The following is a 13,212-nucleotide window of genomic DNA, read 5'->3' as shown; positions in this document are numbered from 1 at the left end:
AGACTTTTCCCTCTCTCTACTCCCACTATGTCTGGGGTGTGGGAAAGAGGGGTGTCTGGCTTCCCCTTGTGTTGTGCCCTTGGACCTACCTGCCTCCTGGAGTCCATCCTGATGATTGGAGGGGTGTGGAAGCCTGTGGCTTAAGCAGTGAATCTAATGCCCCAGGCCCTACAGGAAATATCTGCTACTCCTGTCCGACCTTGACTGTGCAGATTGACATGTGCCACAGGACCGGTGGAGAAGAACAACCTGCTGCTAAATATGAATTGTGAACAAAGCAACTATATAGCAGGCTCCTATAGATTTACTGTGTCTGTGATTAGTTTTTAGTGACACACACACACACGCGCGTGCATATGTATGTATATGTGTGTGCTTATGTGCTTTGATGTCCCAATGCCCTCTACACACCACCTGCCACTGATTACATATGAGATATCAGTGAACTTTTCATTATACTAATAATCTAAATGTTATCTCCTGGGAAGGACAAGAGCAAACAAAGGTAGGAACATAGAGGATGCTGAAATATGAAGTCTTAGACCACACCTTTATTCTCTCAAGTCCTTAGCATTCACTCTATAAAGACCCCTTTTTCTTTTCAAAGAGGGCGCATTTCCTCTGGCTTATTTTAGGGGTTCACATTTTTCACTGGATTGTTTGTCTGCGCTGTCAAGCGGGCTTGGGCCACATCCAGGCCATGGTGTTATGTAAAGGCAGGCAAAAGGCTGGAACTCAGCAAGTTTGTGCTATGGTGATACTTAGTGCTAAGATTATTAGCATTGAGAATTTATTATACAGCACCTAATGTGGGCTTGGCATTGTACAGCAGCAGGACCCTGAGCCAGTGGTGGGGTTCATTAAATGTGCTGAAAAATTCTGAATTAGCCCTAGAATGCCTACGCTGTCTTTGGAGTCCTGCAGAAGACAGCTGCAGACAGAGTACAAATAACGAGTGCTTAGGTTGTCCCCTGCCATCTCAGCACTGTTACTAAAGACTATGCTACCAGACAGACTATCTTAACCTGGGACTTCAGTTCTGCAAGGGCCTAGGCATCCCAGTGAGCTAATGAAGAAGTATTTTGTATCTGGAAGTGTGTGTTCAAATCCTCCTTTGGTCCCAGATGAAAGTGGTGGTGGTGGGTTTTTATTTTTTCTGGCTTTTTCTAATCTGAAGTCTGTGTCTTTTCATGTTAGAACAGACCCTCTAATTTAGACAAAAATTCTCTCCACAATGAGCTTTGGGTCAGCTTCAGAACTGCCACTTAACTGAAGGCTTTGCTTTACAGCTATGATTTAAAAAAAAAAGTTTTTTACTGAAGTTTCTATTTATTTAAAAAAACGACAACCCTCTAAGCTATTCTACCACTTTGCCCCCATTAGCGTTCTCTGTACTGCGCAAGTGCAAGCAAGTGGGGGAGCTTTGCCCCTCTCCCTGCCCAGCTTCAGTTACAGTTGGAACTTGATTTCTGTGTCCCCAATGCGTTTATCCTTAAAACTACTGAGTTCTTTAAGGTTCAAGCCTCCAGCATGGTTACCCATGATTTAATTTAGTGGAGGACTGTGAATGACACAGTGAGTGAGACAATTATACTTTATTTAAAATAAAAGTTAGTTCAAGCAAACAGGCGTCACAATGTGACTATACACTGCATTGATGCTCATGCTCTAGATGAGACGATGCATCTGGACCCTCCCTGGATGGTAAGAATGGCTAGCCTATAATCCTTTCTCTAGCGTTTCCTTGCTGGTAGATGGCTGCACATAATTTAAAAATAGGGTGCTACCTTTTTAATAATCACTAATAACACCCAACTTAATTAGCATAAAACCTGCCTTTTACCATATCTATATTTCCACTGCCATAATTAAAATACCCTCTTCTACCTCCTCATTGGCTATTTAATATTGAACGCATCTTTAATTAACAGCTGTGTAAATGCTGCCATACTAGTAACTATCATTATATAGAGAGAGCATTTTCCATAACATTAACATTAACATTTTATCTAAAACACTTGTAAAATCCAGTGAGGGTCAACAATGTTTACCCCCGGCTCTAATTTATCTCTGACTTGCCTCTGAATTGTCTCGTCTCACTTCACTCATATTTTACCAGACCTCACTTGACTATTGTCAAGCCTATTTTTAGGAAATAGGTTATTGGGCCTACTTATGTTTCTATATAACATAACCAAGCATCTCTATAGGCTACAGGTCTCTCCACCAGCCCCATGTCGACAAGTGTAGAAGACAGAGATAGACCATGGAGCCAGGGGAACTGCATGTAGAGAGATCTCTGCTCAAACTAGTGAAAAGTCTGTGATCTCATCATAATCCTTTCCACTAGGTTCCCTCTGGGATCTCAAAACAGGCTTCAGGGGTGCAGCCCTGCTTTCCAGGTTAAGGATGAAAAGAGGTTAAGGGTGCGTATTCACATTCTGATCAAGTATCAGACTCAAGATTAGAATCTATGAGTAGGGGCAGCAGACCTGGGGGCCAGGTACAGCTAGCACCTCTGCAATGAAAATATTGTGGGGGCTCTTTCCCCATGTAAGTTCATGCACACTTTGGGGGCAAGAGCTGGATCCAGCAGGGCCTGGGAGCAGGTAGGAATCCCTGAAACCCTCCTTCCTAGCCTGGAGCTAGCTGCCCTCCACTCCCTGTGGAGTCTTACCACCTCCCCTCACTCTTCTTCCTATTCCTCTCCTTCCCTCTCTGCCCCACCCCCCGAGCCTGTGAGCCTGATTCTCCACTGACTGTCTGGCATCTCTGTGTAGTCTGGTTACTGATACTGAGAGATCTGGGCACAAGCAAACAATATGCGTTTTAATGGGGGTAAATTATAAATCTAGGAACAAAGAATGCAAGTCATGCTTACAGGACTGGGGCCTCTATCCTGAAAAAGAGTTGGGGCTGCTGGTGGATAATCAGCTGAACGTGAGCTCCTGGTGAGCTATGGTGGCCAAAAGCGTTAATGCAATCCTTGGATGCATAAACAGGGGAATGTCAGTCCCTGTAGGCATTATATTACCTCTGTATTTGGACTAATGTGATGCTGCTGGAATACAGTGTTCAGTTCTGGTGCCCACAATTCAAAATGGATGTTGAGAAACTGGTGAAGGTTCAGAGAGGAGCCACAAGGTTGATTAAAGGATTGGAAAACATGACTTTCATTCCTCCTTTCCCCCCAGGCTTCAGAGCCTGAGCTGTAGCGTCTACACAGCTATTTTTACCACATTAGTGTGAGCCCTGCTAGCTGAAGTCTCTGAACCTGGGCTCAGAGGCTCACTTCCAGGTGCAGTGTAGATGTACTTACAATGATAGACTCAAGGAGCTCAGGCTATTTAGCTTAAGCAAGAGATGATTAAGGCATCACTTGAGCACAGACTATAAATACATACACAGGGAACAAATATTTGCTACTGGGCTCTTCAGTCTGACAGGCAAAGCTCTAGCATGATCTAATAGCTGGAAGTTGAAGCTAGACAAATTCAGCCTGAAAAAAGGAATACATTTGTAACAGTGAGGGTAAGTAACCACTGGAACATTTTACCAAGTATTGTAGTGGATTCTCCAATGACTGGCAAATCAAGACTGGAGATTTTTCTAAAAGAGATTAATTCAAACAGAATTGAATTCAGGGAATACTGATGACCTGTGCTAGACAGGAAGTCAGAGTAGGTGATCCCAATGGTCCCTTCTGGGTTTAAAATCTATGAATTATTTACCTCAGTGGAAAGTGAGTATAAGACAGTACAAAATCAGAATGACGTCATTTTGTACCTCCTTTCCCCTGGTGCATCTGGCTCCAAAAGGTGTAAGGAAGGGAAGAATCAGGCCGAGTCTTTGACTTAGGATATGTCTATCCTGCAAGTGGGAGCGTGCTTCCTACTTTGAGTGTACAGACACGCTCGCTCTGCTTGAGCTCACATGCTAAAAATAGCAGTGTAGCCCGCAGTAGAAAGGGTTGCGGCTCGGGCTAGCCATCTGGGTAAGAAACCCGCCCGGAGCCTCTGCCTATGTACTCAGGTCTGTCTGCCTGAGCTGGGAAGCACCAGCTGCAATGTCTCCACAGCTATTTTTAGTGCCATAGCATGAGCCCAAGTCTGTCAAGCCAGGTTCTGAGGGTCACGGTGTAGACATACCCTTAAGGTAGATAAAAAGGCAATAAAAGACTTGGGGCATGGCTGCACCTGGCCTGGGTCCGGTGACTCAGGCTCGTGGGGCTTGGGCTGCAGAGCTATAAAATTGCAGTGTAGATATTTGGGCTCAGTCTGGAGCCCCTGGGCTCCACAGACCCTTCCCCTCATGGGGTCTCAGGGCCTGAGCTCTAGCCTGACAGATTTTTAATCCCAACAATTGCTTTACATTTTCCTGCATGCCCTTGCAAGGGAAAGGGCTAGAAACATCCTTTTTTTTTTTTTAAAGAGTGGAAGCTGAGATAAGTCTTTAGAATCCCAACCACGTGGGGTTGCCATGGCAGCATGCTTTGTGGGCTCTGAAAGTTGGCTTTTCCCACAGCTCAGAAACCCAGCTAGGCCACCTTGCCTCAGCAGGCTTTGTGCTATGGAGCCAAGGTTTTTGAATAGGGTTTGGATTTACAGGACCGGCTCCTCAGCTGGTGTGGCTCAGCCCAGCTCCACTGATGCGTGGACCTTAGATTATACAGATTTACGTCTGCCAAGGGTCTAGCCCAGGGGTGGTCAAACTGCAGCTCTTTTTACAATTAAAGTGCGGCTCACGGAGCCCCCCATGTGTCCCCCCCCGCCTACTGTACTGGGGGGGGGGGAGCTCAGGGCTTTTGCCCTGCAGTGGGCAAAAGGTGGTGGGACTAGAGGCTTCTGCCAGAGATGACTGGTGCCTGCTGGGGGGGAGGGGCAATTTAAAGGTTCAGCCCCCCAGCAGCTTGAGTTGCCCCCTCTTACACTCAGCAGCCCCCCCAGCGCATTGCTTCTGGCTTGTGCCCAGTGGGGAGGGGGAATCTCAGGGCTTCAGCCCCACAGGGCACACCTGATGGGGCTCGGAACTTGAGCAGTAGGGGGGCTTCAGCCCTGAGCCCCAGCAAGCACCTGCAACGGGGCTGACACCCCAAGCGTTGGCTGGCACGGCCTGACTCTCGAACATCTGAAAATTGCTGTATGTGGCTCAGAGGGTCCGTAAGTTTGGCCACCCCGGTCTAGCCCATATTACTCCGGGTTATTTTCTACTTGTTTTGCAGTCTCTTTACAATGTACTGCTGATATTTTCCCTGTGTTTTCATGTGAAAATCTGCACAGCTCTAGAACGCGCACAGATGTTCGCAATGTTGTAACGTTGTTGCTGGCTCACACATACCGGAGAATTAGAAAAAGCAACTCACCAAACAGAGAGAGGACCCCGCAAGCCAGCCAGACAACCAAGGAGAGCCCCACATTGCCGGAGTTTTGCAATACCCCTTTTGGAGCGATAAAGATGCCACTGCCAATGACTGTGCCGATAGTCAGTGCGATGGCCCGCACCAGGGTGATCTTCTTTCTCAGGAACACTGTCTCCTTTTTTCCCTCCTCCTTCGCATTTGACTTTCTGCAAAATCCCATTGCTCTCTGTCTGTCTTCTCTGGTTGAGCCCTGCAAGCACAGATCTTCCCGAGAGCTCTGTGTCTACACCTGGCTTCTAGGATTGACACATCCTCCCCAGTTTTTTTTTTTCCCAGCCCTGTACAGGCTCCCCTCCCTCTAGGCTTTCAGGCTGCCAGAGAACAGCCTTGGCTGGAATCCTCTAGGCATAACAAGCATGAAGCATACAAACAAAAACGGCGAAGTGAGAAGGTGAAAGATTAGACTCCTTAGGAAGGCAATAGGTGCTTTGTAGCCCAGGCAGAAGGGGGAGATGACGTGTCACATTCTGAATTTTACACTGTAAATCCAGCTCTGTGGGACTCCAGCTTGTGGACTTGGTGGTCCCAACCCAGTGCTTGAGCATCCACACTGCATTGTAAACCTGGTTTCACAATTGCTGGAGCTAGGTCTCTCAGCTGTGCTCATGCATCCACACTCCATGCTGCAGACCTTCTGACTCAGGTCTACAGCTTGAGCTGTGTTCACACTGCAAAATTACATGGCTTTGACCTACCCCCTAGCAAGATCCTAGGACCTGGGGTCTGACCTGAATCCTCAAATCAGTCTGGTGGTGAGAAGTGGCTTTGGGCTCAAACCTGAATCAGAACCTTGGCTTAGTGTGCAGTTTAGACATCCCCAAGGGCACAGTTCTGATCCCACTTATCCTGACTTCAGAGGACTTGCTCCTGTTTTCACTAGTGTAATTCAGATCAGAATCAGACCCATACATTTCCCTGTTGTCTTATAGTGCTAATTTAAAATCCAGAAGAAACAACAAGCAGGATCAGAGCTAAAGCTCTGTTTGGTGCAAAATGTTATAGTAACATAAGGCTTCTCATGGTGGATCAGAATCCTGGCCCAGCAAATCTATCTCTAACAGTGGCCAATACCCAATACTTCAGAGGACAGTTACCCTGCCTACAACTATCACAAGGTGTCTTGTCTATACTGACATTTTACCCACCAGTTTAGTGGCACTGATGCAAATCCAAGGCACTAGTGCGCTGGTCTGGTACAGCTTCTTCCAGTTTCAAATGAGGCTGATGTGCACCAGTGGGTGTCAAGGCTTTCTCTGGTGCAGTTACATCAGTGTAGATAAAGATCCCTATAAAAGTTACCAGATCAGGCACCGAATCTGCTCGACCATCCATCGCTATGGTGATAATGGGGAAAAATGTATGTTTTTACTTGCCCTACACAAGTAGAATTTTGCAAGGTTGACCTAGCTTATTGTGCAATGCTATATGCAAATGAAAAGTTCCTTCTGGACCCCCACCTCCCCAAGCGATCGAATTAGCCCCTGAAACATGAGATTTGATTCCTTTTTTCTTAACATGCATACCTACAAATGCAGTTACTGGTCCTTGAGTGATTTGGTTCTCTAGTAAAGTCAATTAGGGATCTAGAACCTCAGGCACCAGTGAATCCCCTCAGCTGCCTGCACACTGTATGAAGCACAGTTTGCATTTACTTCTATTTGTACTAAATATACCTGCCATTAATGATGCAATTATTACAAACAAAGACAACAAAGAGGCTCAAAGTCCAGGGGCAAAATAAAGAGAGGAGGGTCTAAGGCAGGACAGGGAATGCAGGCCAAAACAGCCGAGAGAAATGGAGCAAGGGGGAGCAGTGGTGAGAGAAGAAGCCTAGGCTGCCTAATCTCCAAAGGTAATGTCCCACCCAAGTGGTGGTGGGTACCCCTCAAGTACCTCTCTGCATCCAGTTCTATATGGCTTGATCCCAAGTGCCCTGAAGTCAGTGGGACCCATTTCATTGACTTCAGTGGAATTTGGATCAGGCCCAAAATCACAAAGGGAATCTTAAGGGGTTTGTACCATTCTGACTTGCTGTACAAATGCATAGGGTCGTGTAGTGTATGTGCAATGCTCAACTCACCAGGAATGGGAGGAGCGAACTTGCAGCACTGACTGACTTTAACTGGAGTTGTGGGTGTTCAGGCACTTCTGGCAACCAGCTCCGATCACTTGCATCGATTTAACTACCTGGATTTCTAAATCAGTTTAGTTAAATCAGTGCAACCCTCTTCACTGTCACTTTTAAACTGAACAAAGGTTTCTTTGTATTCATAGGTGCTGACTCCATGGGTGCTCCAGCGCTGGAGCACCCACGGGGAAAAATTAGTGGGTGCTCTGCACCCACTGGCAGCCAAGCTCCCTGCCCCACCCCACCTCACCTCCTTCTCTGCCTCCTCCCCTGAGCGCACCTCTGCCTACCTCCCAGCGCTTGCCGCCACCAAAACAGCTGTAGCAAGCTCCGTGAGGGAGGGGGGAGGAGCAGGAACATGGTGTGCTCAGGGGAGGAGACGGGGCTGGGGCGGAGACTTGGGGAAGGGGTTTGAATGGGGGCGGGAGAGGGCGGAGTTGGGGCGGGGACTTTGGGGAAGGGGTTGGAATGGGAGTGAGAGGGGGCGGGGACTTTGGGGAAGGGGTTGGGAGGGGGCAGAGCAGGGGTGGAGTCAGGGTGGGGCTGAGGGCAGAGGGGGGGGGGTCGAGCACCCACTGGCACCAGTAGAAGTCGGTGCCTAGGTTTGTATTGATTTAGCTTTATTCAGTAGAGGTATAAGCCAGGCTTTATTAATGCCCTGACCCCTTGAGTATAAGCGTCCCATTTAGAGGTACTGATAGAGGTGAAAATTAGTGGTGGACTAGGAATCTGTACAGGTATGTGGCTGAGCTGGGTTTGATTTGGTTCTCGTCTCCCATTCCTGTAGGTGCTGGGAAAGTAGTACGGTAGCATACTCAGTCCCATGGTGACAGTCTCTGACCATAGCCAGCACCAACTGCTCTGGAGGAAGGCACAAAAAACCCTGCAGCAGACAGTGATGGGATAAACTGTTCCCAGGGAAAGAGGCCTCTGAATCCCCAGTAGTTAAAGGTTGGCTTATGCCTTTAAGCAGGGGGTTTGTAGCCCTTCACAAACCCTTCAGGATGTGTTTCCCTTTAGTATTTACTGTCATTGTTATAACGTAAGGGTGGCCAATCCAGGGATGAGGCTGACCCCTCACAGGTCATGAGGCTGGAGCAGGAGGGGAAGGGATCACACTGTAAGTCGTTGGTGAAATAGCTGAAAATGGAGGGCAGGGAATGGTTCCAACAGGAGAAAATGAAAAGCAATGGCTTAAAATGTTGCTGTGAAGATAAAATCATCTCTGAATAACTCCTTGCTCGGGAACACCTTGAATCATTAATTACAACAACAAATAGACAATGGTTCTACTTTTTCACACCACTTACGCTATTTCTTTATCCTCTGAACTTCAATTAGCTTGGACCACGAAAGGTGGGTAAGGTTCACTTTCTCTTCAGAGTTAATTTCGCTTCCCATTTCTCATGTACTAATGTAAAATCATTGTGTGTGGATTTACAACACTGAGTGGGAGTCTTTCCACTGGGAAATAACCCTGACGTGATGCTTTCAAACACAATCATGAACATGTTTTCACTTCATATTTAATTTTAAATCAAACTTTTTTTTTTTTTTTGTCCTTAAATAGTTGTCCCTTTTAAAATAGCCTCCAGCCTCTGCTTAAGTATTCTGTAAAATGCTTTTCCAACACTGGAGGCTTCCCTTCTTCACCACAGCTCTGACTGCAGACCTTGACTTTAGTTCCAAACCATTGTTGCCAATACCCCTTAATCCTGAACCAGATCCCCTTACGCTCCTGAAATTTAGCCCCCTCCTCTTCCTTGGCACCTCAGTCCAGACCCAAGCCGTCCCTGCTGCCAGTGCAGCTCAGTCCCAACCAGCAGCGTATTATCACCTAGGCTGACAAGGCCTAGGCCTAGGGCGGCAAATTTGCAGGGGCCGCAAATTTATAATAGCAGCATTTTTGTAATTGTGGCATCCGTGACGCCGCGATTCTACCAATCATAGCACGTATTGAAACCACCAATGATGGCGCAACACCATTTAGTAAACATACTCGCGAGAATCCTAAACATTAATAATATGACCGGAAGGAAGAAATTAAGTGGTTCTCAGTTTTGGATCCATGCGCGGTCCCGCGCTACAAGCGAAATCATACTATACAGACACGCGTTCAAGCGAGGGTCCGCTGTTCTTGTAATTTTATTTATAATAAAACTTGTAAATGTTCAATTATTTTAATGATATTTAGATTCATTTTAGTTCAAATGAATTTGTAAGAAAACTAAAAGAAGTTCATATGGGGCCGGGGGTGGCAATTATTTCAGGGCCTAGGGGCAGCAAAATCATTAATCCACCACTGGTCCCAACCTGAAGTTCCCTACTATTGCTCGTGCTCTTCAAAGTTCAACTAGAAAGGCCTTTTACATTTCCTGTGGTGTCCCCACCTCAACCCTCCCCCTCCAGCTCTGTGGGTTTCCCCTCTTTTCTCATTCTATAAGGCCACGTGGTCTAGCTCAGAGCTTCTCAACCTGTGGGTCGCAACCAAAATTGGGTCACCAGAATGTGACAAAGGGTCTCGTGGGAGGCTGGAGGGAAGCAGGGAGTGTTTCAGAGCCAGCCTCACACTCACTCTGCGGCAGTGGTCCCATGGAGCAGGCTGGGCTCGGCTTCCCGCTCCGGGTGTTGTGATCTGGCGCCTGTGGTTGTGGCGTTTCTCAGCTTTGGCCCAGCAGCCCCCTGGTCATGCATCAGGTTGCAATTCCGGTCACACAAATTTGGCCCAGTTGGGGCCAAATCTGAGCAGTGCTGCTACCTCAGAGCCCAGCCCTCCCTGGGGGACAGAAGCTACAGGGCATCACCGCTGTGATAAAGTGCCCTTAGTACTTATTACGTTAATGTGTAATTAATCAGACAGATATTATTGGCACTCAAGCAATTGGCTGGGTCATGACAGGACACTGTTTACAAATGGGTCTTGAGCTGAAAAAGGTTGAGAACTACTGACCTGGTTCACTGGAACTAGGACCCGGAAACTCCTACGTTCTAATCCCAGTTTTGCCTCTGGCTGCTGTGTGACCGTAAGCAAGAAACTTTACCTCTCCTTACCTGGGTTTCACCATTTGTTAAACAGAGATCATGATACTCACCTCTCTGCCTTACTAGAGACTAATTAGCTGATGGTAGTGCTTTGGGTCTTCAATGCATTGTTCAACCTACGGTATCAACAATTGCTAGCTAATTTATCTGAGGAACGTGTTAATCCTGCTACTGTCACTTTAGCCTCCGCAAAGGACCTGAGTGGGTTGTGACGGGGAAGCTCCCCAACAGAGCTCTGCAAAACAGTGGATGAAGTTGTGTCCAGTAAATACCAACAGCTTGGGAAGTGTTGAACAAAAGAAAAAAAAGCCTCAGTGGGTTAAAAAGAAACTGTGCTCATTTGGTTACAGTTGTGTTTAGCTTATATTGTAATAAATCAATAACAGCTGATCTGTGAGGCCAGCAGTGCAGAGGCACTCGAGAGATCGGGTCTGAGGAGGAGTTTGGTTTGAGTAGGAGCTAGGTACAGTACTGAGTGAATTAGTACGTATACGCAGTAGAGTAATTATGAATTAGGTGTTTGCACTGAAGCCGAGTCAGCGACTAAAGGTGAGTGGCTAAGAGGTTAGAGTCAAAAGGAATTATCTAGAGGCACGGGGAAAACAGCCAGGCTCTGAGTTAGCACCTAGAGGGTGTTGGAGAAACCTCAGCTCAGGAAGGTAGATCTAGAGTCGATGCTTAATTCTTGATGGTGGGGGCACGTGATCACCCCACGCGCCACCTCTAGGCTGAGGAGCAGCAGCAGAGCCAAGATCACCTGGGCAGTGGCAAGCGAACATCTCAGAGAGCATCTCATGGCAGTCGGGCTCTGCGGGCACAGATCAGGTCCTGGTGGTGTCACCGGCTGGTGCTGGGCTCCTTTAGGGGAGAGGCAAGAGCGTGTCAGGGGTGCAGCTCGGAACTGTGCCACCCGTCCTGCCTGGGGAGCGCCTGGCCATGCAGAGACATCCTGGCTTGGGGAGCAGGGCAGGGAGGGCTGCCAGGCAGCTGGTGCCCCAGCTCCCAAAGCACGGAGAGCCAGGGGCTGCAGTGAGCTGGGCAGCTCCCACCAACTTCCGATCCTCTGGCTCCTGGCATGAGTCGACGGTTTTCAAATGTGGGACTGAAAACCTCTGTGCTAAATGGAAGGCAGACATCTGGGGGGCGGGGACGGCACACATGCATTGCCTCTTCGAACTAAACTGCTGTTGATCTACAATCTACCCTTAGTGTAAATATGAGGGGACCCAGAACATAGCATTTCAGTACCAGCAACTCTGGGCTCTGAGTGGATAAACGAAAGAATGCAGCGACACAGAGCTAAAACAGAGTGAGAGTAGACAGATGATTTTCATTAGAGGTGACCCATCTTCCAATAACAGGAAAGTGCAGTAGAGGAGGGGAATGATTTCTCTCATACAAAGAAAAAGTTTCTCCTGGAAAAAATGGGCCCTGGGGAGTGCACTAAGTAGCCAGGTAAGAAGATAGTTGACAGTGGCAGGGAGTTCTGTCTTTAAGTGTACAGGTGGCAGGGTGTGTGGCCGCTTTAGAGCCCCACTGGAGTAATGTTGTTGGCTCTCACAAGACAGACATTGCTGGAAATCTTGTAATTACTTTAGGAAATTAAGTTGCTGGTAAAAAGTGTCAGCCAGATCTGAAGGCTGGAGTCCTTTATCTAAACAGGAACAGTGTGATCATTGGCAGTGCAAGCTTCCCCGTGCTGCCCTGACACTGTGCCTCAACTTGGAGAAAACTACTTCTGGAGATCGGGGGGAAGGTAGTTCAGCCTCCATGCCCATTCAGCCCTTGGCCTTTAGGGGGTGCTAATGGTAATGGATGTGTTTGTGAGGTGGGTGCATGGCCCCTGGGAATTGGACCGAAACCACCAAGGCACTTCCCATAAGCCACCAATCAGCCATCAGGCATTAACACCTGTTATCACTGCCACCCTGGGTCAGATCTGAACCAAAGAACTAGTTGTGGAAGAAGTTTCTCTATCAGGATTTAGCCCTGACAGGCCTTAGCATTGCTCAGCACTAGGTCAAAGTTTTAAACAAACAATCTTCTAATTGTACATGGGAGTGCTGTGATTGAGTTCTCGTTTTGCACTGACGTTTTTAAGGCACTGAGAATTTCAGGAAGGGTTTGCTCTGCTTTGAAGGAGGATCAGACCCCTCTGTGGGATCTTGCTGCTGGGAATGTTTAGATTGTTTTTTATTTTGTCCTTTGCAGCTGAGAAAACAATTTAAAAACTGGACAAATAGTCTCAGTCCCTGCATGTGGCCTGTTCCTGAGAGTGGAAGGAGGACAAGTCACAGGGGAAAGTGTAGCAGGTTCATGGTAGCATTCCATAATAAATATTGTCAAACTGGAACGCTAATCCCTTGAAGCTCTTATCTATATTAGCTGGCTTGCCTTCAAGTTGGCTGTGTATCTGGGACTGGGTGCCAGAAATCCTGGGTTCTACTCCCCACTCATTCCATCGTGACAAGTCACTTAACCTCTTCAGCCTCCGTTTCCCCCATTGTAAAAATGGAGAAAATATTTAACTACTTCACAGGGAAGCTGTATGGCTTAATATTTGTAAAATGCTTTGAGATTCTTTAGCAGCAGGTGGTATAGAAGGGGGAAGTATTCTGTTTTC

General features: G+C 47.4%; 2 protein-coding genes across 6 annotated transcripts in view; one reads left to right on the top strand and one right to left on the bottom strand.

Moving 5' to 3' along the window:
- LOC117881641 (cystine/glutamate transporter-like) overlaps positions 1-5,735 on the bottom strand; it is a 33,435-nt gene extending 27,700 nt beyond the window's left edge. Inside the window, exon 1 of the mRNA XM_034779163.1 lies at positions 5,363-5,735. Coding sequence (XP_034635054.1) covers positions 5,363-5,579 — 217 coding nt within the window. The 5' untranslated portion in view covers positions 5,580-5,735. The remainder of the gene's footprint in view (positions 1-5,362) is intronic.
- Positions 5,736-7,186: 1,451 nt separating this feature from the next.
- The window catches only part of LOC117881646 (cystine/glutamate transporter-like), a 41,361-nt gene continuing 35,335 nt past the window's right edge, over positions 7,187-13,212 (top strand). The window contains exon 1 of one of the 5 annotated variants that reach the window (XM_034779194.1): positions 7,187-7,271. The gene's annotated coding sequence lies outside the window, so the exon portion shown is untranslated. Of the gene's footprint in view, positions 7,272-10,971; positions 11,139-11,853; positions 12,045-13,212 lie in introns of those variants that run through there. The other 4 variants (XM_034779221.1, XM_034779177.1, XM_034779212.1 and 1 more) reach the window with 4 other exon arrangements.

Source organism: Trachemys scripta, chromosome 1 (genome assembly GCF_013100865.1).
Source record: "Trachemys scripta elegans isolate TJP31775 chromosome 1, CAS_Tse_1.0, whole genome shotgun sequence".
NCBI classification, from domain to species: Eukaryota; Metazoa; Chordata; order Testudines; family Emydidae; genus Trachemys; species Trachemys scripta.
Note: the sequence above shows the minus strand (reverse complement) of the source record. Positions and strands in the feature narration are given on the sequence as shown.